The 27,824-nt window shown below is 38.0% G+C and overlaps 1 protein-coding gene across 1 annotated transcript in view; it reads right to left on the reverse strand.

The window, feature by feature from the left end:
- The window catches only part of LOC5568213 (dystrophin, isoforms A/C/F/G/H), a 352,533-nt gene that overhangs the window by 175,812 nt on the left and 148,897 nt on the right, over positions 1-27,824 (reverse strand). Inside the window, 1 exon segment of the mRNA XM_021850748.1 lies at positions 6,312-6,402. Within this exon segment, the coding sequence (XP_021706440.1) occupies positions 6,312-6,402 (91 nt within the window).

Genomic DNA, 27,824 nt, shown 5'->3' on the forward strand with positions numbered 1-27,824 from the left:
ACGTCTACAAGAGATCGCAATACCTTGCAGATCAAATGTGGCAACGTTGGTGGAAGGAATACTTACCAACCATTAACTCACGTTCAAAATGGGTCGAAGACCGGAAGCAGCTACGCGTAGGCGATTTATTGTTCATCGTGAACGATGGACACCGGAAAAACTGGACTCGAGGGATTGTCCAGGAAGTGTTCGAAGGTAAAGATGGCAGAATTCGGCAGGCGAGTGTGAGGACAGCTAATGGTGTATGCAAAAGGTCTGCTGTCAATCTAGCAGTTATAGAAATACCAGGTAAATCCGGAATTCCGGAGTGTGAACCGGAACCGGAGCTACGGGCTGGAGTGAGCAGAAAACCATAGGGCAGTCAGCAACGTTGGCGGTCTAGATAATAGCGTAGATCATTGATTGTTGAAACCTTTGATAGGTAGCACAACTAGATAAAAACAAAGGTGGAAGTGATAAGCCAACAGTATAGACAGTTCGTGGTACTAATTGAAATAGTAGAAATCTAGAAATCTAGAAATATTATAAAAAAGTGAATTCGAGCACAACCTGAGAATTAAATATTGTGTGAACGCCATTCGGTAATTGTTAGTAGACATTTGTTGAGCGATGTAAAATTATGTCTTGTGCGCTACTTGTTTCAGGGTATAGGTCGTGGATTTAAGCTAGTTGTTTCTACTAGTGGGACAAAATAGGATTGTTGCCTTAAAATTAGCCTATTGTTCTCTTAAAGTAAGTAACATCAATACTTAATTGTAATAATATCTAATTTAATCACTTTATTCAGGGTGAAACATCAACTAGCGTGCCTTACCGAAGCCATTCGTAGCACGAGGGGAAGTAAAAACTATCAATTGTAAGTCCTAGTTTAAGTAATTCAACAAATGTTGTTAATTGAAATTTGAAATTAAGGGGCTGCTCAAAAAAGGTGGCGAATTTCCAAGGTAAATCCGAATACCCCCCTAGAGAGAACAGGCCGCCGGTGTACTGGTGGTGCGAATCAATTGCAAATCTTCGAGCAATCTGTTTTCGGGCTAGACGAAGAATGCAACGCGCACGCGCAGAAGCACAAAGAGAAGAACGCGGTGCAGCATTCAGAGAGGCAAAGTTGGCTCTCAGAAACGAAATCAAGAGTCGAAAACAGGCATGCTTTGATAGTCTATGCGAGAGTGCCAATTCTAGTCCATGGGGTGACGGCGACGCCTATAGAGTGGTAATGGCTAAGACCAAAGGTGCCATAGCGCCCCAAGAGAAGGCGCCCGAGTTGCTGCGATCGATAATCGATGTAATCTTCCCGCACCATCCCATAAGCCCATGGCCCCCAGCGCCGTATACGGCAGATGAAGAAGAAGAAGAGGCGAGAGTGACGAACGAAGAGCTGGCAGAAGTCGTGAAATCATTCGCCCCAAACAAGGCACCGGGACCCGATGGTATCCCGAATGTTGCCTTAAAAGCGGCAGTGAACGCGGATCCAGACATGTTCAGAACCACGATGCAACGCTGCATTGATCAAGGAATCTTCCAGGATGTATGGAAGCGACAGAAATTGGTGCTTCTACCAAAGGCGGGGAAACCACCAGGTGACCCGTCGGCGTATAGACCTATCTGTCTACTAGATACGACGGGCAAGTTATTGGAGAGGTTGATTCTCAACAGGCTAGTACCGTATACGGAGAGTGCGGACGGCCTGTCCAACAACCAGTTTGGATTCAGAAAAGGTAAATCTACTCTGGACGCCATCCAGTCGGTCGTTCAGACAGTTGAGGAGGCAATCGAGCATAAAAGAAGCGGCATCCGTTACTGCGCGGTTGTCACTCTGGATGTGAAGAATGCGTTCAACAGCGCAAGCTGGGAAGCAATAACACACGCGCTTCACTGCCTCAAGGTACTGGTTTCTACTGTATGACACAGAGGAGGGGCAGAAAAGCGTTCGAATTACCGCGGGAGTACCTCAAGGTTCAATCCTGGGCCCGCTATTATGGAATGCGATGTACGGTGACGTACTGAGGCTGCCCCTTCCGACGGGTGTTAAGATTGTTGGCTTCGCCGACGATATCACCTTAGTGGTCTATGGTGAATCGATGGAGGAAGTAGAGTTGACAGCAGCGCACTCTATTTCCATAGTTGAGGAATGGGTGAAGTCTAGGAAACTAGGACTGGCCCGTCACAATACTGAGGTGGTGATGGTCAACAACCGCAAGTCCGAGCAACGGGCGCTCATTTCGGTAGGTGATTGCACCATAGAGTCCAAGCGATCCCTTAGGCATCTGGGGGTAATGATCGATGACAAGCTCAACTTCGCTAGCCACATTGAATATGCCTGTAAAAGGGCATCTACGGCTATAGCGGCGCTTTCGAGGATGATGTCTAAGAGCTCTGCTGTAATTGCCAGCAAACGCAAGCTACTGGCAAGCGTGGCGCTATCCATACTAAGGTTTGGAGGACCAATCTGGTCAAAAGCGCTTAGAACGAGCAGAAACCTAAAGCGGTTGGAAAGCACGTACAGGATAATGTGCTTAAGAGTAGCAAGTGTATACCGGACGATATCTAAAGAGGCAGTGTGAATCATAGCCGGGATGACGCCCATCGGGCACATCATCAAGGAACATGTCCAATGCTTCAACCAAAGGGGTACCAGAGGAGTCCGCGACACATGTAAAGAGGAAACGCTCAGAAGCTGGCAGCAGGAATGGGATAGCTCCACTAAGGGTAGATGGGCCCATCGGCTTATACCAAATGTGTCAGATTGGTATAGTAGAAACCATGGGGAAGTGAACTTCCACCTGACGCAGTTTCTGTCAGGACATGGTTGCTATAGACAGTACCTGCATAGATTCGGGCACTCAGAATCTCCTGCGAGCCCCAATTGTGCTGGTGTGAAGGAAACAGCGGAGCATGTCGTGTTCGATTGCCCCCGTTTCATTGTTGTGAGAGGTCGCATGCTCACTACATGCGGAGGGGACACGTTCCCCGACAATATATTGTCGCGCCGCCACTAAACCGGATCGCGCCAGCGAGACTCGCGCCGCGCCTCAACTCGCCACATTTTGAAATCAGTTTTTTAGTGTGGCGCTGCATTCTTACGATTTTTATGAACACAGCGCACTATTCACATATGAGCTGCGACGCTTGTGGCCCGAGAAAACAATAATTTTAAATAAGTGTTGGTCTTGATTTCTACCGGATGCATAATAATAGAGAGAATGTGTGCGGATGCCGAGTGCTGGAATGCAGTAACAACGGCTGTCACTCACATTATGTTAGAATTGCAGCGCCTCTGGCACGCCGACCAAGAGTTGGCTGAAGAGGATTGTAACATTGTTTAAGTCGGCTAGGTGAAGCGTTTGCCTAGGCTACTTCTGCTACACGTGTTGTGCTATATGCACTGGTCCCTCCCCGAAGAAATACCGCAAGGTGGTTCCGGGGAGATAAGGGTCTGAGTCCAAGGGTCATGTCGATGCACTGTTCACCACTTGAGCAACTCTAAAAGGATTGCTCAAGCACTGTGCATAGGTTGGTTTTAGCGGGTCGTCGTTGGTGCAGCATTCCCGCATTCCCTGAGTTACCTTCTCAGGGGATCTGTTTGCAGATTTCCCCCTTGTAAAAAAAATACTTGAGTGCAGGAAAGTAGGCCGTCTCATGACAGACTGGCGTGATGAAAAACAGCCTATTACGATGAAAAAATGCAAAATAGTTACAGTCGACTCTCCACAACTCGATATTCTATAACTCGATATACTCTATAACTTGATGGATTTATCGGTCCCTTCAAATTTCCATACATCCTGCTCTCCATAAGTCGATATTTCCATAACACGATATTTCCACTAGTCGATGTCACGTGAGAGGTAAATTTCTCTCCATAACTCGATACAGTTAACTCTCCCTTACTCGATGTTCTTACTCTGTATCTCGATATATCCCTTAACTCGATGGAATGCGCGGTCCCTTCAATCTAGCATACTCTGATCCCTCTGTAAGTCAATACCTCTCTAACTCGATGTTCCCTAACTCGAAGCGATTTGTTTCAGTTTCCTATGGGAGTTTACCTCTCTAACTCGATATTTCCATGATTTTTTTTTTCAAATATTCTCCAAATGTTAATAAATTTCTTAAATTTGATAATTATGATTATAGTGATAGTAAAATGAAGGTTGACAAGTGATTTCAGGGTGATAAAAAATTGAATTTTTGAAGACTATGCGAAAAGTGTCACGTTGCTAAATGTTCAACAAATTTTCTGTTTTTCATATTTAATTTACTATTTTGAATGTACTTTGTCGAAATATTCAAAATTTCAAAAATTGAAAAATTTGTGTTCTTCATCTCGATACCTCCCTAACTCGATGGTCCCTTTAATATCGAGTTAGGGAGAGATGACTGTATCTATTTAAAAATCCTTCTAATTCAGGAAAACTTGGTTCAATTCCTGTTGGGAGTTGAATAAAAACTTGCAAGTTGTAAAAAAAGTAGAAACACATGGAAATAAAAAACATTAATTGTCAGTCAAAATAATGTGATTTTTCGAGCATTTCATTAAACGTTTACAGATAATAGTTTTTAAAATACTATCAACACAATAATATTGCTTTCTAACAGTAGTGATTATGAATATATTGAAAATACCAAAATTTGTTTCTTTGATTTTAGGATTTTATGTGTCGGTGTATTCTATAACTCGATAATTCTATGAGTCTATGATCCCTTGGATATCGAGTTATGGAGAGTCGACTGTATTTATGCAACAAGTTGCAAAACGATGGTTTTTTCAACACAAGTCGTACATTTATCCAAGGAGCCAGGCTCGCCAAGTTGGATGAATACGACGAGTACTGAAGGTGAAGATGAATCGAAGCCAAACTTCAAATTTTCAAGAGCACAAATCTGGAGAACCAAACACCCATTTGAGCTGAAAACTTAATCGATTGGTTACCACCAGCTAGTGCAACGGAGTTGCATACAACATTTTTTGCAATAATGAAAATTTCCGTTTAATTTAGATTATTTTTGGAGATATTTCAAGAAATCCACATGGACATCCATGCGTAACAGCAACTCAGTATTTCTCAATCTAGTATGCTGTGGAATGGCTGTCACAAATGTTCACACATTTATTGCTGATTCTTCTTTCTAAGACATAGGGTGCAGAACCACTTGGGCACTTCCATGATTCACTTTGGCATGGGGTTTTTTTCTCGGCCGAATTGTCTGAAACTTTGCAATAAGAAGCGCATCAGTACGACGCATATTGTGGTCAAATATGAACGCTCTAGCTTTCAAAAAACCCCACTGCCGAAGTGAATCAAAAGTGCTAAGAATGGAGTCCGGCTCCCTACCAGGAAAGACGCCATAGACAGTAAAAAAAATTGCTAGTTTCTACCATATTGTAAGTTATTAATGTAAAAGTAGGCATCACCCGCCTAATGCTCCCTTTTTTTATTTTAGTGGACTTATAAATTCTACTGCGTCCTCTACGTCAGCAAAACTCAGAATTCCTCAAGGTCAACTAGTTTCTGGTTCTCCGATCCGAATCCGACTCGATTTAGTTCGTCAAATAGATGTAGAATCAGAATTTAGTTAACTAAATCATTGAGAAAATCAGAGCAATTCAATAAATGACGTACGGAGGTAATCCTAGGTAATATCTAGCTGTTGGATGCCTCGGGGTACCTTAATGCTATCAACATTTGTTATCATTCTGTTTACTTCCACGCAAAATATTGATCTCATATTTTGTTATAATTGCTGTTAACTCGATCAGAATACAAATTAGTTTTTAATTAGTTCTCATTCTCTGCTTGAGTAGTTATCAGGATATAATAAGGATAGTACAGGGTGTTCGTAAATTATCCGAACAACAAAATATGGGGATGATTATCTCTCATTGAAAATAATAATAAACAAATGTAAAAGTACCTTTTTAGATACATCTATATGTCAACAAAATATATAATTTTTAATAATTTCGAAATGATTGCTTCGTACTGAGATATTTAAATTAAAATTTATCGGAGACGTTTTTCCTTATGAATACAATAGGTCAAGATGTCGAACCATGTAGAAATCCTTAATTTGTTTTTTTCTTGGTTTCATAGAGGCATGTCTTCAAAGTTTGTACGGATAATATGCATGATTTTAAAAATAAAATATATGGAAAAGGCAATCTAGGGGAAGAGCACTAGTTTTCGACCTACAAGAATTCTGTGCCAATTTCTGGATTTTCATATAAAGTAGGCCAAAATCGTATGAATGGGTCGAAAATTAGTGCTAGGTCGAAAATTGGTGTTTTTCCCCTATAAATCTAAACGTACCTCTGAGAATCGCCTAACATTGCTGTCAATTGTGATTTACGTTGTAAAACTGATTGCGATGTTTCATCCCATTGCTCACGCATTCGAGACACTGAAATGGAAATAAAACAATGTTGTTATAACTCATAAAATAATAAATCAACAAATAGTTTAATATACCAGCATATCTAACTAAATTTTCCAATCAGTCGGAACAGTTGCAACGCCCATTTAACTCTTATGAAACCGTGCGGTTTTAGAACTGTGCCAAAATCAAACCAAAACAAAATCAATTACTATGTTCTATTTTCTAATCATATACCAATAAGCTGTATTTTAAAAATGCAGAAGTCATAACCGTTCAATTGTAGCTCGGTTAAGTTTTGGTAACACGCATTTTCAGTATGCTTTGTTAAGACCAAACGTACAGTGCATACTTCTGGATAAATTCTTCAGGTAGATTCTCTAGAGTCTGCACGCAAAAAAATTGTGCGGTAAAAACTACCATATTAGGGGGTTAACTTAAGCGCTCGCATCGGCAATTTTCAGCAGACCAGAAATACGCTTGATTCTACCATGTCTGTAGTTGGAATCAGATTGTTGTAAATTATTTCTGTCAAATGTACCAGTAATGTGGTGGACTGTACCGTAAACATAGTAAATTGGTCTGAATTTCCAGGGTAGTTTTAAGAATGGGCGTAGTCAGCTAAAATAGTTATTTTTACCACAGAATTTTTTTCCCGTGTAGACAAATCCTCGCAAAAATTATGAGAATGTTCCTGATTGATTTCATGTAGGGTAAATATTCCAACAGTGGAATTAATAAAAACGGTCAACTTCATTTAACCCCTCAAAATTCAAGTAACGCAATGCATGTACATATTATTGTTGTAACAGGATGTAACGTCCATTCACTTAACAAGACAATTGATTTTGTACCATCGGGATGTCATTGAAAAATAATACCTCCACTATTGGTACACTGTTCCTTTAGTTGAGGTAAATTTGTGTTCCTATAGTTGCGGTATCCGTTGTTTTCTTATGGGATCCTCCATTATAGGAACGCTTTACCGCAACTATTGGTACAAGTGTGAAAAGTTTAAGCAGTTTTGGTAGTATTTCATCAATTTTGAAACAATTTGAATGATGTTTTCAGCTATTTCGTGTATCAATAAGCCAATGCGTCGATTGGTGGTGTCGGATCAGCAGCTAATTCAATTAAACCAGTGTAAATTGCACTAGGAACGCCCACAACTAATGAATCACTTACTCTATGGATAAATCTAAATAATAATCTTTAAATAATTCCTTTAAAGAATCGCTGAAAGCAGCCTAAGCGGAAACCCTGGAACAATACATATTTTAAAGTGATCTGTGTCATTTGGCTTAAAATTATTTGGCAAAAGATATTTTGGTATAGCTCCGTTTTGCATAAAGGACATTTGGCATAGCGGTCATTTGGTATTAGGTTATGTCACCATTTTTCATCAACAACGGTCATATTTTGAAAGAAAGGATATAATTCTAAGGACTGTTCATTTCATAAAGTGGACACCTTGTACATGCAATATCTTTATAATTTATCAACGAAATCGCAATGTGGTAATGAATAAAAAACACCAAAATAATTGAATTTCACACTGACAAGACACAACGTTTAGAACATTCAATTTTTGGAGATAATAAAAAAAATGATTATTAAAATTATTCGACAATCTATATTTTTTATTTTCAAAAAAGACTTTGAACATCATCATTCAGAAGCCTGCTGAAAAATATCAAGTTATTTATGGAACAACAATTTTACAGATATCATAAAATAATTTTTCACCGATTTGTTTGGAGAAAAATAATTTAAATTTAAATGGAACTGATATGAGTTGTATTTTTAGGTTTTAAAAACGTCCTGACTTATATAATGTGAAAAACAACATTCGGCTTCATAGAGTAGCTTATTTAGTCCCTACGTCATATTTTAAGCACACTAGAAAAACAAATGCTTTATTTCCAGAAGACCTCCCGAAGCACAATGACCCCGTGGTACCTTACAAAATTGTAAAAGAATGATTTTTTTTGTTTATATAAAACGACCATATAGAGAAACCTAAGAATGCTTAGAAATGTTAAAACTCACGATTTAGCTCTCCTTTATAAAATTATAGTTTCTTTAGTAATCTAAACCAATTCTTAACACGCTTTTTACCCGTAACGCGGGTAGATCACCTTTTCGTGGTGCGTTACGGGGTAAGATCTACCAATTTGAACCCTAGTCTCATCTTGTTTGTCGGGCTAGGGTAATATGTTCTGGTTATTCAAGGATTCGCGGTACAAAGTCCTTGTTACTGGCAACAGTTTCTGAAATTGAATCTATTTTACCTAGCAGATGGTTAAAAACTAGGAGTTGGTCAGTCCCGAGACTACACTTGAAGCCAGGATAACAATCATGAGTATTAACTCAACAAGGACTGTTAAGTACTGGCAATTCAAGGACTCACGTGAATTCTGATTACTAAACAAATTTTCTAGCTTGATTCAGTTTTGCTGCTAGCATAAAGCCCCTTTTTTCTAGTATTTTTCTGGGACTAAACTAAAAGCGAAACAAGGATGTGACTAGAGTTACGTTGCATGGTCAAATATCAGTAGTACCGATTTGGTTCCTCAGAAATTAAATCGATTATGTTTGCTAAGGGGCGCGCCTTCGCTGAGATGTAAATTTCTATAAAGGGTGTAAAATAGCGGGACCTTTTCATCATAGTCGCTTTTTATCAATATCTAAGGAATCAAAACAAGAACTGTACAGAAATCGATGCTTCATTACCTATCAATGGAAATGGAGTAATGCGTCATGCACTATACACTAAGGATACGGGTAATGCCACAATAGATCTAAATACTGGTCGCAGTGGCGCATCCGAACAGAGAAAAAAAAACACGCTTTTTACTTTACTTTTTTGCTGGGAATTAAAGCAAATTTCGTCATAAAGGATAAATGAATAGAGTGACAAAGTATCAGAGAATGATGGAATATTATAGACGTTTTAAAGCGCTACCTTTAGTAGAATAATAAAGGATACCAACATGCAATTTGTTCATACAAATGAGGATATTTGTTATGCGAAAAATAATGCTTATCTTCGACGAATATTTTGCATATGAGTTTTTGAAAAAAAAAGTTTTTCAACCAAAAGCATTTTGTAAGATTTTATATTTTCATAACATTGAATAATAGTTGAAGGATGCACAGAAAACAGATTACGATAAATAAAAAATGGACAAATGCACGCGTTCATTATTTGACGTTAGAGCGGAGTCGTGTTATTTATGTGACCATGGTAACTAGTGAATACGGCACCGCTCAAATGTCAAATCAGTGAACTTATGTATTGGTCCATATATAGCATAAACAAAGTGAACACTTTATAAAATGAACAGACCTTACACAGAAAAAAATCCGTATCCGTGAACGGCAGACATGAACACGTCAACAAGCAAAAATACACCGTGAACTAGATCATGTTTATATGAACGCGTTGCCTAGTTCCGAGAACGTTCATGTAAACATGATGGTAGTTCACGGTGTATTTTTAAAAGTTCACGTTTTCCTGAACTCTTTTTTGAGCGTGTAGTTATCACGGTGTCTCTGGTAGAAAACATTAATATAAAAAAATCAGTATTGCTAAAACACCCACCAAATGAAAGCTTAGGCTTTCCCCCTTAATTTGAGACCGGTTTGGAAATGTTCTATCGGGGGGTCGTGAACATTTGTTTTTATTTTAATAAGAGGTACTATAGGTAATTTTCATTCACCAATAGTATACTACTACGAATCGCTTGTGCCATATGATGACAACTCAATCAAATCGTAGAAGGCTATGACAAATATTTCCATACTACATTTTTTTTTTGTTTTGGCAGTGTTGCTTGAGTAGACGCGTTCTTAGGTGGTATAGCGAAGAATTAGTGCTTGTGTCGCGTGATAAGTTCTAGACAGATTCGCGAATTAGGCGAAACTGACAAAATGTACACAATTTAAGAAACTATAGCGGTGAAATTGTAGCTTGATTGTCTATTCACTGCACTTGAACTTTTCCCCTTTCGATAATTTAACTATTCATAAAACGCAAATTTGTAGAAGACGAAACTTCACCTCATGCAAAACCACACACTGTATTGATTACGCCTGTGTTTTTGTTTATCAAAGTGATGGGCGCATCTGAAATCGAAAGCAAAACACGGCGAGAGTAAACGGCGACACTGCAAACAAAAAATAAACAAGGCGTACATGGCGGGCTTAATTGAAACCAGAATGAAAACACGGCGCAGAAGTAATAGGCGACACTGAAAATAATATCGATTACAGGCTCATAACATTGGGCGATACTGGCATTCTTGGGTGCGTTTAAGGCGAAACCTTTGAAGATTTTTTGAGTACGAAATAGCTAGGGAAATTGTAGAAGATGTGTGTGGTATTCATGAAGATTTTAAAACTAGGTTTATGATATGTGAAATAAAGTGAAAAAGTTTAAGTTTGAGTATATTTTCTTTAATTAGGATTAAAAATTGTACATGGGAATTTCATTGCTTATTTTCTCAATGTTATTGATTTGTCAGATAGGCCCTTATCGCGAATCCCTCTCGAGTTATACTCTTATTGCTTGTGCCAACATTTTGGTTTGCTGATTAGAGGTATGTCTGTTAATAATTGAAATAAATACAGTTAACTCTCCCTTACTCGATATTCCGTTTCTCTATATCGAGTTAGAGAACCATAGTAAAAGTTGGTTTTCATGGCTAACTCGATGGTCCTTTGGATCGCAGGGGAGCGGGCCATTTGGCATAAAGCCGTTTGGCATAAGGTCATTTGGCATAACGCCATTTGGCATAAAGGACATTTGGCATAACGGTCATTTGGCATAACGGATATTTGGCATAATTTTTAACTAAGTGAAAGATGAGGGTCATTTGGCATAACGGACATTTGGCATAATTTCAATATATTTTCTGTACATACTTAAATTGAAGATTTTAGCATTTTATTACTGTTTTATTTTAGTAACAGCTGAATCTGTTCTATAATAATTTATTTATTCTCTTCTCTGGCAAGCCGCCGAAGAAGCCAATAAGTGCGATATGAATCCATCAGAAGAATCCGGTTAAATCATACCACCGAATTCAATCGGACTGTAAACTTTGTAGATGTATTTTATACGACTTATGTTGACTTCCAATCCGGTGATATCGCTTACTAATAGACGAAATACCGATAAAGAAAAAGATGGTGAATTTCTTTCAGAAGCTTCCAAGTTAATCAAAAACAACTAAAAAACGATGCACTTTTTCTTTCTATATAAATACACGTTTTATATTTGATTTTATATGCTCTGTAAGAGCTCTAAGAGAATGATAAAATCAACCCGTTAATTCAGGACGAAGTTGTGAACTCTTTACATCGCGTCAAGACTCTGAGGTGACGGTTAATTCGCCTCTGGATTACCAAAGGTATAATAAGGTTTCAAGTGTTTTATTGATCTCATCAGATTTTTTCCTTCTTTTGCACATAGACTATTCATTCGAGTTATACTGGTTTCATTACTATTGAAAATAGTTCAGCTTATTTTTTAATTGGGAATTTTACCTTCTTTAAATAATCGGAAGTTCTTTGTAGTTGTCCTGATAAAACTATTATATGCATTAAACTTGCCTAAATTTTCATAAGAGATTTTTCCTTGTTTTGATCATAGGCTGTTCTTTCAAGAGTGAAGTATTTCTCATAGTTATTGATGTTAAAGCTTATAATAAGGGCATCAGGGGTAATATGCACCCCAGGAGTAAAACTACTTTTTGGGGATTCTATGAATATTTTAGAAAAATTTAGACATTTTCCTGGAAGTTGAATTTGTAAAATCGCATGTTGTGGGCAGAGCCGTAGCGTGGGTTCATGGCGCCCTTGGCGAACTTCCATTTAAGCGCCTCTCAATCAAAACTGTACACATCTATTTAACATGGTGAGAGTTAACGTGAACTATGTCATTAGAATTCATTAGAAAAGAATCGTAGGATGCTAGAAATTTAGAACATATTTGATTATTGAGTTAATTCCTGCAGGACAAAACGCAAATTCTTTTATCTATTAGGGCAGATTGCCAACTATTGCACAGACTAAAAACGTGCCAATTATTGAACAACCCGTGTATTCCTTATGGATGTGCAATAATTGGAGTGTTTTTAGTCTATGCTATATTTTGCTATTTATCCTAAATGTTATTTGAAAAATTCCCAAGAATATTACAATTTATATAATAAGAAACAAATATGAAAAATCGGTGTTCTAACAATTTTTTGGTGCCAATTTTAGTAAAATGTTTATTTGAAGAAAAATTCTTCTAAACATTTTAAAAGTATTGATTAAAAAAAATAAAAGCTTCTTTATCCGATATTTATATCATATGACACTAATAGTACAACCTTGAAAAAAAACCAAAGCCATACGCTTATGTGTTACACTTTTCACCACACTGCTGCCGTATGGAGCTTGCGAGCTTTTCTTAACAGTGTTGTACAAAATACAACAGCACGACTACTGAAGTGTTAAAAACGTAAATAAAAAAAATCATTTTTCATAAAAAAAAAATTAGTGCTAAAAAGATTTTTTTTTCAATTCACGTTGTCTTGGCCAAGACATTTTCATAAAGTATCATTTAAAAAAGTAATTTTAAATGATTTTTTAAGGAAAGGTACGATGGGTTACGTCATCTATAGCTTTCTGAAAACCAAAAATGAGTATATTAATTCTACTGATTCCATTTTTTTTGTAAAATCAAATGGCTATCAGCTAGCGTACAATATTTTTAAGTGTTATTAAAAATGTACCACTGATTTGGGAAGAATAATTCGCAGAATGCTGTGCGGATTTGGCCGGAGTTAAATTCTTAGAAAACCACACCCTGGATTGAATATGTCATCAAGATGGTTTAAAAAGTTCAAAAGTGTCGGTGAACCGCAAAGCGTTCTATCATAACCACACATAGTTTATATAGAAGACCTTGATTATTTGAGAATCTCGACAATTTTTTGGTTGAATCCAGTCAAATACTATGTTAGATTCATGCTCAGTATTTCATGAAAATTTCTTTCAGGATCCATATTGTGATTCATAGAGATTGTGTTTGAATTCAATATGTATTTTCAAACTTTACCATTTGTGTCACGCGTGTTGGCGCCCCCTTAAGGCTGGCGCCCTTGGCGGGTGCCAACCTGGCCAACCGCACGCTACGGCACTGGTTGTGGGTCACTCCTATCCGCCCTTGACGAATCTTTTCCAATTGTTTTACAAATACTCATAAAAGGCACCGTGGGGTTGTTTTGCCTCAAGAGTGCATATTACCCCAGAATGCCTTATTCATTTTTTTTCCTCAACTTGGGTGAGATGTCATTCTCCTCCAAGTTTAAGATTGCAACTTGTGAACTGAACTCTGCATCGTTGCTTGCGTATAGCAATAAACTACTCGGGGAATATTTAAGTCAAAGAAACCAAGACTTGTGGTTGCTAGAGCTATGACCAATGTTGCTGAACAACGATCGGAAACGCGAGGCACGATGAATGTTCGTAGGCATCAAAACAGAATCTGCGAATAAACACAAACAATCGTTCGGGCGCTTCATTCGTTCGTGTTTCATTTTCGGATCGCTGTTTCTCCATCGCTGGTGATTTTCCATCGCTCGATAATGTGAACGGTACGATCACGCTAAACTTGCTCCGCTCAAAAATGAGTGCCGAGCGCACAAAATTGGCCTCTTTTCGTGCAGCACAGATTCTGTGCAAAGGGGCTGTACACAGTTTTGTGCAAACGGTGGTAAACAAAACTGAATGAGTGAATTGCGCACAGAGGAGGAACGCTTGGAATGCGGAATTCGTTTCCATTTTTATTTTGCTTCTGAAAACATAAAAAAAACATTCCAATTTTAAAGATTTTCAGAGATTTTTTTTCATTTGAATAGCCGAAGCGGAAGCAAATGGGGAAAAAACTTTCGCAGTTGCGACCATATTCCGGCTTTTCGCTAGAAAACATTTCAGAAAACTCCCCATCTTACCAACGGCAAACTGTTTGCTGCCACGCGGGATATCATTGACAGTTCCGTTTCCATCGATCCCGGACAGCCGAAGGCCAAAACGTCGGCAACTCACAGAATGAGTGCGACCTACTCAGAATTTTCACTCAGTCAGTCAGTTCTGCATTGGTTGCCTCATTCTGTGTAGTTTTAACACATGCGCTGCGTGGAGCTGGCTTAGCGAGGAGTGTTTGCTTGACTTTACGAGAAGAAGCAACCTTGTAATGAGTCACGAGAATGAACAGCGCGTGGATAAATGAATCCTACGAGTGGAAAGGCTTCGCGAACCACTTATCGGTGTGTTCATTTTGCTTCTTCGGCGTTGCATCCGTTCGCTTTTTGCGATGCTCTTCGTGACGCAAAAATGAAAAATGAATTTTGGCGAATGTTGGATCGCGAAGATGCGTCGATCATTGTTCACGAAGAAGATCCATCGCAACCCTGGCTATGACATATATTACTTAGTCCGATCCGAGGGATCAAAGCAACCCGATCTAGCAGAAGGACGAAAAAGTGTTAAACCTTTTTGGTTACTGTCAAAATCTAACTACAAACATCTGTAGGTGGCTATCACCGCTAGCAGAGAAGTGAATAACTGCTTACATTTAGGATGTACTTTTTTCAGCACGAACTGTTTCTTGAGCTACTACTCAAAAGCTAATTATGTGTATATCAATGATGGTGTAACTTTCTTCATGAATAAGCTGAATAAGTTCTTTGAAATTCATTATAAATCCATGCTAACAGTAGTTCACTTTTGTTTTCAATTTCGGCCGAACGGCATTCGGCCAAATGACCCGGAACCGAAAATGCTGAACATATTATCAGAAGCAACTATGGCTCTAAAATCAATAAATCGAGACGAAAACCTCATGTCCGCCTAAACTAGCTTCCTGAACCAGTGTGCAGTGCTTGATCGGGTTCGTTTTTAATTTCAAATTAAGAAATATTGCGTCACTGATTGACACCCTAGTTCATCTTCTGTTATCCTGTTTAGTCATGATATTTATCTAGAGATTTACCCTTCTTTTAAACATAAGGTATTCTTTCGAGGGTTATTGCTATAGCGATTCGAGGCGTAATTTTATTATATAGGAATTTGCCCTTCTTTCTAACATGACTTTTTCTTTTGCGTAATATTTATTACAACAGTTTTTTCACATAGAAGAAGGAGTATCTGAATAAAATATAAAATACCAATAAATCATAAATACTAAATAACCCTTACTTTTCAGATGGTTTGATATTATGCCAAATGTCCGACATGCCAAATGACCTTTGCTTCACATATGGTTTGATATTATGCCAATTGATTCTTACTTTACATATGGCTTGATATTATGCCAAATGTTCGTTATGCCAAATGACCCTTTATTTTCACATTGTTCAAAATTATGCCAAATGACCGTTATGCCAAATGGCTGTTATGCCAAATGTCCTTTATGCCAAATGGCGTTATGCCAAATGACCTTATGCCAAATGGCTTTATGCCAAATGACCCAGACCCGGATCGCAGTTGCATTGGTTTTGTGTTCTGTAACTCGATACCTCCCTAACTCGATGGTCCCTTCAATATCGTGTAAGGGAGAGTTGACTGTATATCACAATTTGCCCATATTTATAAATATATATTTACACTAAACTCTGTCAGGAGACCTGAAACATGAAACCGAAAAGCCACGAAGATAATCGTTCGAAGGTTTGCGTACTGTGTTTGAAGAAGCAGTGTCTGCAACCGTTATCAACAAAAGTGGTTGATATTATTGAAAAGCACATTCTTCACGACATCAGGATTAAAGCTTGGTATTATCCTACAAAAATATGTCGAGCTTGCACGTTTGAGGTTTATTCGTGCAGTAACCAAAATAAACCTTTGAATATAGCACTGTACAAATATAAATACAATCTAAAACTTTCCACTCGAAGCAAAAGCATTTGTTTGTGTGAAATATGTAATGCTGCGAGAACAACAATCTCACCAAAACAAAAGGGAAAACGTGGTAGACCCAGTACAACCGATAATGCAAAAAGGAAGTGCCAATTGAACTTGTGTTCGATCTGCTACATAGAGAAGCACAAAGGCATGCGTCATATTAGCACGAGTGCTACAACGCAACGCAACTTGGTCAGCGTCATCCTGACTGCTCGCGCTGATGAATCCGCGGTTGCCCAATATATGAGACAAAAACCGACAGATGAAGAGGGCCGAGTGCAGCTGTCAAACCTACACGGTTTACCATCCAATTGGAAATCGACTCCAAATTCTGTGCAACCAAACAAACCCCATTTGTCCGCTGATGACTTGTTTTTGATTTAAAAAAACGTGTGACTTGAGCACCAGACGAACGTTGCAGCTGAGCAGCTGTCTACGGGGTTTGGATGTTGAAATCGCCCCAAACATCGCTTTCAAAATCAGCAGACCCAACCAATCAGTTCAGGGATTTTTTGAGGTAGCACATCTACACTTTTATGTAAACGATAATGCTGAAACGGTATTAAAACCAGTAATATACTGTAACAACGTTCAGGGGTTGGTTGATTATGTGACGTCCAAAAGGGGGGTTGACCTGGGCAGTTCGTTCTGCAAGATTGGCGTCGATGGAGGAGGAGGGTCGTTTAAGGTGACTCTGTCGATTATCGAGCATAATTCTGACGTCACCAGGACTCAAAGCCGATGTAAGGATACTGGCGTAAAAATGCTGTTGCTGCTTGCTGTTGCTCCTGGCGTTCCGGAAAAATATAGCAATATTGAGAAAATCTGGACGACACTGTTACATTTGAACAATTTCAAGTGCTTCATTGCTGGAGATTTGAAGATTGTCAATCTGCTTTGCGGAATAATGGGACATAGTTCAACATTTCCTTGCCCATACTGTACCGCGCAAAAAAACGATCTATCCAATGTAGCTAGTCATCCACGAACACTTGGACACATACGCGAGATGTCCACGGAATGGAAAAGTCTCGGCTCGGACCATAAACTGGCGAAGCAGTTCTTCAATTGTATTGACGAGCCACTGCTGAATGGATCACCCGAAGTACAAATAGTTAATCTTTGCCCACCACCGTCCTTGCATATAACGCTCGGAGTTGTAAATGCTATCTACAAAAAAGTAGAAACCATTGATCTAAATACCAAGGTGTGTGCATTTTACTCTGTAGCCAGAGTAAGGTGTAATCACTTGGCGAAAGCGGCTTGGAGTCCATCTTTAACTTGCTGGCCGTTTTGTTTACAAACATTACTGCCTTGCCTGGATGATGCTCAATCTGAAACTAGCTGTGCTGCCATCAGTGCGGACGAAATTGTCAAAAAAGAAAGAAAGGAGTAGAGCACACAAGGAGCAGGGGCGACCAGATTAGAATAATTCTTGACAACACTGTTTCTCCAACCAATCATGAGTCAATCTCTCGACTACCTGGCTCAGATGTTTGTAAACAAAACGGCCAGCCCTTCCTCACCTACCCTGTCTGGTTTTCTGCACAAAGTGAGCATAATAGGACACCTTAGAGAATTGAACGCGTCTTGCTAAATACTGCCGAGGAATGGGTAAGGATCAGCAGTTTGATCGTGTGATTAATAAAAATGACCTTAAAATTAATTCGTTTATCACAGGTGAGGATCAGCAGTTGTCAACGCCACAGCAAATATGGATTCACCGGCCGAAACTGTCAGAAGCTATTGAAAAAACGGCATGTTTTGGAAGCGATTGGGGATCTCAGCTTGCTAGCAACTGTAAGTTATCGTACTATTTCCTAAATTATCTCTTTTCATTGAAAAATTGTATTTCAGGCGCTTGATCAATTTGATCAGGTACATAAAAGTTGTTTTCAAAAGAGTTTGGCTGATGATTATACAGAAAAGATTGAGAACTTTTCGAAAACGTCGATTGAAGCGGATTTACCCAATAGCTCGAAGTTCCATATATTGCGCTATCATATCCCGGAGTTTTGTCAAATCACAGGAAGTGGTTTGAGCAAATACGGTGAACAAGCCAGTGAAACCGTGCATTTCAATTTTCAAGTTGCTTGGAATCGTGTTAAGGTTTCGGAGAACTCCGAAGCATATGATCGACAGCTTCTTCGAGCTGTAGTAATGTATAATAGTGAGCATTTGTAAACCGTATTGACCGTATTTACCTGGATTAAAATTTGGATTAAATAATTCGATTAAAAAAATGGTTTAATGCTAAGTCCTTTTTATTTGTTGGTTAACAATTCGTAGCAAAATTTCTCATGGCTACCTAGATAAACATGAACGAAAATGACTGTGTGGACCTGAGAGAGACTCGCGAAGAGGAAAAATATCAACGTCATATGCAGCCCAGATTCCCCTCTCACGAAACGTCAAATGCAGCCCACCGTTTTTATGGCTGAAAAAGTGAAAAGTATTGTGTTCAATGTAAATTGTTATTGAAAACCTCAGTCAGCGGAGCAGTTTTTTCCAAAGTTGCTGATAAATCTAAGCAGAAGATTTTTTTTTCTAATGTCTGCTACGTTTGCTGGCATGAAATTTCACTCAAACGGCTATTTATGATTCGATGTGATGCAAACTCAATCATTTTTTGCTGAGAGGTTCATGTGAGGATTTGAACGGCTTGCGCATAATTGGTATAAACACAAAGTGGAATAAGAAAACACTCAGCAATCACAGAAAAAGAAGACCGTCTTCGCGAGTCTCGTCTCAGGTGTGGACCATAATTTAGAAATCAGTAATGAAACAAACGGCATCGTACTGTTTTGAAAAAAATGTTCAGGACCCCCCGATAGAACATTTCCAAACCGGTCTCAAATTAAAGGGGAAAGCCTAAGCTTTCATTTGGTAGATGTTTGAACGATACTGATTTTTTTATATTAATTTTGTTCTACCAGAGACACCGTGGTTATGCCAAATGAACATTATACCAAATGACCTTATGCTAATCGACCTTATGCCAAATGGATGTATATCAAATATCCTGCTCCCTTTCAAATAATTCCTTAAAAGATCTCTAGGGAAGATCTTGGTAGAATTGATGGAAAAATTTCTAGATAAATTGTTATCCATTCTAGGAAAATCGTAAATTTTTGTATTTGTACTTTTGTTCTACGAAAAAAAAAAACATTTTTGGGCCTACTTCAGAAGAAATTCCAGAAACTGATGAGGTAATTTTTGATTTGTTGAAAATTAAACCCTAGGGAAATTTTCTGCAAAACAATATTGCAGTTCTATGCCCGAATCCATGGAATTACATATTTCTGGTCACATTTATGGAAGAAATAAAGGAATTTAGGGTAAAAAAATATCTTTAAGCAAACCTGGGCATTTGAAAGATGGGAGAATTTCATTAGATATTATCGAGAAAATTCTAAAAAAATACAGGCAAAATAACAGGAAATACTATTTGAAGGAATTCATATTTAACTCTTAGAAGAAATTCATCTAAGAATTTCAAAAGAAATACGTAGGAAAAAAAGAGATTCGTAGGTAAATTTGAGGATGCATTCTAAAAGAATCTGAAAAGAAATTCTTTGAGTAATGGTCGTAAAAGAAGCCGAAGTATACATATGTATTCAGAGGCACCAACTTCATGAAAATATTGAGGGGACAAAATACACCAGTCGAGATCGATAAGACATTTTAGGTTTTGTTCGAGTTGAGTCCTCACCAGGGTTGGGAAAAAATCTGAAATTCACTCTACAGTAGCCAAACAAAGCCAATCACAGTCAGCGAAGCCAGTGAAACTCACGTCCATCGCTGCTGTAGGCAAAAAGCCTTGAAAATTGCAAAACACCCGTTGCCAAGGGCAACCCAAAATTACTGTAGAAAAATGTTCTATTTCCTGCTGCATTTCCCGCATTTAGAGCCTTCAATGACACTAACGATTTAGAAAATTCATTCACCCATCATAGGCTACATGATGAGATTCATGTTTTTGAACTACTGTACTGTCGTGAATCGCAAGTCAGTCCCATCTGCATTTTCGTCAAAATTGAGTTGAGTTCAGTTTCCAACATATCTTTCAATGCTCTTTTAGCTGCACTTATGAGACAATATGATTTGTTAGGAAAAAATAGGAAAAAACAGCAAGTCAAATTGTCCCATAATGAAAAGTAACCGCATATCAGTCCCACTACAGATTTGCGCACCGTGTAACACAAAAATGAATCGCGTTTTGATCATCTTTATATTTTGATCGGAAAGATATCGTAGTAAAAAGCAACTTGTGGAAGTTTCATTAGGATTAGAACATGTTCCAATCCTCTGGAATTTTTTGAATATTTGTATGGAAAACGAGTTTGAAAACTTCACAGCCCATTTTCTCAATGCCTACTTATTACAGATGGGACTGACTTGCGATTCACGACAGTGTACTGGGAAGAACCACGTGGTTTTCGCGAACTTCAAGCCTACTACTCAGGGTTGGGAAAAAATCTGAAATTCACTCTACAGTAGTCAAACAAAGCCAATCACAGTCAGCAAAGTCAGTGAAACTCACGCCCATCGCTGCTGTAAGCAAATTCCTATAAATCATAAAGCTCATCTATATACAGTGGAATTCCGTTTTTGGCAACAAAGTCGAAATTTTCAGTTGCCAAAAACGAAACCGTGCCAAAATCGGAATCCATATTTAAAATTTTATTTTTATTTGAAAACATTATTAGAATGTTATGGGTCACAGCACAAAAATCAAAAATTTTACAAAAATCTTCCTCTCTCTTTCATTCTTACATATAATTTGTAAACAACAAGGCCAGTAAACTTCAAAATTCTATACAAAATCAAATCACTGCAGAGCCCAATTACATCATCCTTATGGAACAATATGGCATCGAGACTTCGAAACGGTTCGCTTTGAGGAAGTTTTCCGTAGATTGTGGCAATCGTTCTACATACTTTTTGTCGCTTCAACGTCTTCAATGATTTTTAGAAGCATTATGTACACTATTCAAATATGTGGGCCATGTAAAATCAATATTCGCAAAAGTGACCTTTATTCAAGAACTGGACATTTTCTTTAAACTGTGTAATTCTTACAAAAAACGTATTACAGGTACCGTAAATGGGGTGTTAAGGGATGAAAAAAAATGTCGACTCGAATTTCAAGCAACTTCTAGTATGTCAATAATTAAACAAAGGGCAGCCCTACCATTCTCTCGTCGTCAAAAGCCAAATACAATAATGTGGATCCAATGACAGATTTCTGAGATAATCATGAAAATGCGTGATTTTTGCAAACAACAAAACATAATGTTTTTCGTCAATAGCTTTGATGCTTTCATTCAATTTCATAAGTTATGTTCAACCTTAATCAGATAATCTATATAAATAAAAATGGAATGGTGTTTGTATGTCACGAAATAACTTACGAACGGGTCAACGTATTTGAATGATTATATTTCCGTTTTGTTCCTCAAGGGCTCCAATGTGTTTATATGTATAAAAATCCTAGGATATTCAACGTAAAATCGGTAAAAAATAGAGTAAACGGAACTGTCATTTTTAATGAGACTATCGTTAGCGTTTTTCAACAGCCTACTTGATGGCAAGACGAAGTTTGCCGGGACCACTAGTCTATAACATAAGAATAATTTCAACAAGCTTTTCGTTTTAATAGGGAAAATGGCCATGGTTGAAAAAATACTGAAGAAAAAAAGTATTCCAGCGTTGAGCGGAAATCTAACGCTCAATCTATAACACACTGCGTTTAGTGCCCGACGAGGCTGCGAAGTTTTCAAAAAGAGCTAAGAAATGACAGTGTCTATATACAAAGAGTTGCGCGAAGAATTCTTTGAATGATTGTTCTCTTTCGTCTTCGAAAATAGCTCCTATTTGTTTTGCTGGTCTGCTCGATATGTAGACGGTTTGACAGTTCGATAGGTCTTAACGCAACTCTTCATTTATAGACTCTGAGAAATGACAAAATATAATTATTGTTTACCACTTCATAGGATTACCACTAAAATGATCAATGGCTTCAAAACCATTTCCAAATAAAAGAATTATTCAATCTTTACAAACATTTTACAAGTGTAGCCGGCAAGTTTTTGAAATAGTATCAAGTAAATCCCATATTTACTTTAATACGTTGTTAACAAGATTTTCCTACCAGTTTTACCGATTTTGGAGATTAGACATTTTGGTGATATTCAGTAACAAACAAAATAGACCCCTTAACTTTTACAATGCAATTTTACTTCACGGAACAAGCCAAAAGTTTATTGGAATATATTACGGCATAAATCGAATGAGTTTAGTAATTTGTAAAAAGTAGAAAAGATAATCCCCTAACACCCCACTTATTTTCAAAAAGTGACTTTTTCCATAAGAAATTACTCACATGTTTTTCCTAATATTGTTTCATAGTTTTGTAGTTAAATGCATTTAGCCTATAAAATTGGAACAAAAAAGTTTTGAATCGTTTTCAACATCTAAACTCTACAATACTTTATTTTAATAGACATTCGCTATCACATAATGTAGCCTACAATCCTCCGAACGATTTCAGATGACTGATATATCGACTTTCGACGTTTATGTGATTTGTCAAACTTGATGGAGAAGTTCAATCCCTTAAAACCCCAAGAGTGCTTATCCCATTTTACGGTATGTTCCGTTTTTATCAACTTCTTCTTCTTGGCATTTACGTCCCCACCGAGACAGAGCCTCTTTCTTAGTGTAGTATTCTTATGAGCACTTCTACAGTTATTAACTGAGAGCTTTCTTTGCCAAAGTTGCCATTTTCGCATTCGTATATCGTATGGCAGGTACGATGATACTTTATACCCAGGGAAGTTAAGGAAATTGCCTTTACGAAAAGATCCTGGACCGACCGGGATTCGAACCCAGACACCTTCAGCATGGCTTTGCTTTGTAGCCGCGGACTCTATCCACTCGGCTAAGGAAGGCCGTTTTTTCAGTTGGAGTTCAGTTTGGCCCTTCGACCTTGACGCTTGCTCCTACGGAGGCGGGTGATAAGGGCACGATCAAACATGTCGCGCGTCGGCTCAAAAAGCATAAGCATAAGCATAGATGACCGTACAATTCGTAGTTGCTACTCCGTGATTGACCAGAACAATCGAAGTTGCACAGGGAATTAATTAATGGGGCTTGGGATTAGCTTACCATTCTTCAATGTGCACAAATCGAGAGCTCAAATTTCGGTCATCGGGGAAGGGAAGGAATGTTAGTGTGACTACCGTTGTTACTAGAGACCGAGATCACCTCTGCATCTCCACGGTTGTCATGGAAAGGATATTGGGTTAGTGGGATAAGGTTAAGATCTGGGAGTCACCAATGTTTGGTGATGCGATCCATAATATAATCACGCCTAACCGGATTCGCGAAATTATTCGATAATTGCATTGTACGCTGAACAAGTGTTCGTCACTCGCCCACGCAAGAGCAAGCGACGCGATCAATAGATTAAACACTACTAACGATCCGCGGCGCTTTTTTATTTCTCTGAGCGAACGACGCGCGACATATTTGATCCTGCCCTCATCACCCGCCCCCACAATTTATGAAATAGATCCCTCGAAAGATTTGGATAGTATTCTTTAATTGAATGGGACTTTCCGGGAAATATCGAAATCCAGGGAAATGCGGGAACCCCGGGAAACCGAATCCCGGGAAACCGAACCCGGGAAACGGGACTCCCGGGAAATCTTATTTCCCTGGATGGATACTCTAAAGACAAAGCTCTCGCAAGGTTAGTTAGTAATACGTTTGGCCCAGATAACCGTAGCGGTAAACGAACAGCTATTCTCCAAGACCAAGCTGAGGTTCATGGGTTCAAATTACACCGATCGAGGATCTTGGCGCAAAGAATTTTTTTTTTCGATTACCCAGGGCATAAAGTATCTACGTACTTGCCACACAATATTCACATATGCAAAAATGATTAATTCGCATGCAAAGCTGTCAGTTAACCCGTATTGTCTTGAGTGAAAGAAAAAAAAAACTAAAACTCTCAACGCCTAATACTTAACTGATTTCAATCATTTTTTTTTTTCATTATACTTGTACATATATCTTGTTTCGAAAAGTCCAAAAAATCTTGGGAATGTTCCTGTAGCCGTTACCTGGGAGGGAGGCACCGATACTACACACGAAATATAGAACAACGTTTGTTTGAACTGCAAGATAACTTCAGCTTGCCAACAACAATCAAGGCAGGCTTGGGGAAAACCGCTAGTTTTCTTTTGTTGTGTACTTTCGATCTTTCCTGACAAACATGGAAAAAGGGCCACAGTTTTCTATGCAATAAATATTAATTTTCATTGGAAAAAGTAAAACGATGCGTTTTTCAATGCTTTATATTCAATCAGTTGGAAGGTGCTCACGTGACATTACTTGCATTATGTGCATGAATTGATTTTCATTCAATTTTTGTCACTTTTGATGAAATGCGAAAATGTGTTTAAATCAGTTACGCGCTTTTTCCATGTTAGTCCAATGTTTGAGATCTGGGCTCACAGTGACAGTTCGTGACAGCGGAATCTCGGCTCACTATGACGTACAGAAATTTTGTATTGGTTTCTCCCTCCCAGGCCAATTGGGGCGAAATTGAGGCTTCACTTTTGAATGTGTATTAATCATATTATTAAGGCCGCACGGGACGTCATCATAATCACCCTATCCATTTCAAGAAGCAAATCCTAAGAACCACTCCATATATCGATGCGAAAAATGTATCACTATGATTCTATATATGTAGTGCACAACCCAATAAATTTTCAGCTTCATCGGTTCACTAAAACTCGAGATTTGCTTCCAAAAAGTTTTGATGATAATTAGAGTGAGACAAAAGATAGAGAAAATAACACGGTCTCCTGTGTCACCTTAAGAGTATTTTGTATTGGGTGGGCAAAACAATGTTTTGCCCCTGTGTAAAATTATTGGAGGGGGGAAAATGTGCTTCGCCCCTCCTTCTCCCAAATTTGGCGCCAATGTAAGTATTCCTAGCCAATAAGGAAAACATTTTGCCCCGTATGAAATTTCTCCACCCACGATGTCACAAAATAAAGTTCATATCCCATTGTACCCTCGTCTGTAAAACTTTTTAAGCCTATTAATCACTTTACAAACCTTGATTGTTTTGCTGGGAGTACTGAGTCTCATCATGCGATGAGCGACGCCTTAATCGTAAATCTTCTCTTGAAAGTCCACCTTGCCTGTTCAAAGAATTCTCATTGTTCCTAGCAATCACAGGTAACAATTGTTGACGAATATATTCCATTTCTTGTGATCGTTGTCTGCTATACTGTACTTCTAGGGGCAGATGTCTGTCTAGGGACCGAAAATGATGCTCCACAGGATGTTGATTAACATTATCCATCATATTGGAGTTCATTGAACTTTCCACAGTGGAGCGAAGATTTGGGTTCGACTCCATAGACCGCATGTTTTCTGCAAAGTTATCCATACGCATCTGATCCATACTGATAACTCGTTCCATTCCATTATTTCGTATGTTTTGGTTATATTTCTGATCAATATTTAATCGTAAGTTTTCTGATCTGCGCATGTTTTGCGACCCATCTAATGATGTTACAGATCCCATTCCTCTAATATTGGATTTCATATCAGAAATGTTAAACTGCCTTTGCTGGCTTTGAGTAGCAGCCGCAGCTGCAGCTTCAAATGATCGCAAATTCATTTGTTCTTGCATAGCCCGCTCCATGTTGCGAAGTCCACTTTCGATTCCTCGCAGTGCATCCTCAGAACCATACTCTTCCATAGGGGATAATGGTTTAGTCGATTTAGATTGTGCAGTTTTAGCAGTTTGCTTCTGTTTGTCATCTCCAACAAACGTGCTTTTGCTTCCAATTTTCTCAGTCATGATTTTTGACTGGTTTACAGTGGATATGGTTTCTTGAGGTTGAGATCTCGTGAGTAATGGTGAGTTTGATTTGTTCTCCTTAAATTTAGGGATCATTGATGGAGAATTTTGCAAATTTGTTGGCTTCTGTGGCACCGGTGGTGCTTTCTGAGGACCTTGATATCGCAGAGGAAGTGGTATTGGATCATCACTAGATTTCATTTCTCCATCAGATTTTTTAAAGCTGCATCGCTTAGGTGGAATTTCTGGTGCTTTTGGTACCTCATGAGATCTTGCGGGTATTTCAGGGACTCTTTTTTGATCAGAAGAAGTTTGTATAGATTTCTTTTGCATCTCCTTTGCACGAAGTGCTGCCTGTGCAGCCAATTCCTGAGTACTCCTCAAAAACTCAAAGGGTAGTTCAGATCCGCTTTTCTGCGACATTGTGCGATTGTTTAAAATTCTGATCAGCTATCGGGATAAGTTAATATTCTGATCAGCAATCTGGATAAGTTGATTATTCTCTAAATGATATGTTAATTTGTTCTTCGTTTCAAGCACTATAATTTAGAACTAGTTGTTTGTTCATCAATCGGTGAATCTTAAATAATTGCATCAAATGTAATTACCATGTATAGAATTAATTGATGCAATAAAAATTTGACAGGTAATAATCCACGGAACAGTGCAAAATAAAGTAAACAAACAATAAAATTAATGTGAACAATGTAATTCCAACCTATGTGCACAAACAGCTGAAGTGTATCAATAATATTAACTACTATCGTGCAGCACATGAAACTTGTAAAGCAAATGTAATGCCAAATCGTATTTAGTTGAACTGAGCGATAGTTACTGTTTCAAGAATTGGCACATTTATTAGATTTATTACAAACAAGGCAAAATATACCAATAACTTGATATCGAGAGACAAAAAATAAATATGTAATAATAGAAAACAGTACAAACCAAATACAGCACTAAACATACATTCTAGATGTTTTGTATGCCAATAAATCAATAATAAAAAATAAATAAAGAAGAACATATTAGCTAGACATATCATGGAATATTTATTCCAAATACTGATATTTTGAACAAAATAATTATTAATTATTCAAAAGAATGGTCTTGATGTGAAAATATGTTATACTTTTCACTCGGTTCTATTTATGCCTGCTAAACCTATCGCACTAAATCTTCTACACGGATAGTATCGTAGCAAAGTGTATCTGATTTTCATTGCTCCAACCAAATCCAGGAAAACGATTTTTATTCCCACATGAAATTCCAATTTATGCACCAATCACTTGTTCACTATTATTTTATTTTGACAGCAATTCTTTGAGAAAATAATTACGAAGAATCTAAAACTGATATTCAACTAACTCAATGCATTCAATAAAGATTAAAATGTGTATTTGCTAAACGACATTGTCTCTGTAAAGCACAAGAGAAGAGAAGCCTTTGGCTGGGAAAAAGGAGGAAAATCCTGTAGAGGATACACAAATGCAACGTTGTGAGCAATGAAAGTTTTAATGGTAAAAAATAGCAAGTATTTCTACCCAGCTTCGATATGAACATGAAAGTGTCTTTTGATTTAAAAGCTAGAATAGATTATTAA

This window comes from Aedes aegypti, chromosome 3, assembly GCF_002204515.2.
Source record: "Aedes aegypti strain LVP_AGWG chromosome 3, AaegL5.0 Primary Assembly, whole genome shotgun sequence".
Taxonomy (NCBI): Eukaryota; Metazoa; Arthropoda; class Insecta; order Diptera; family Culicidae; genus Aedes; species Aedes aegypti.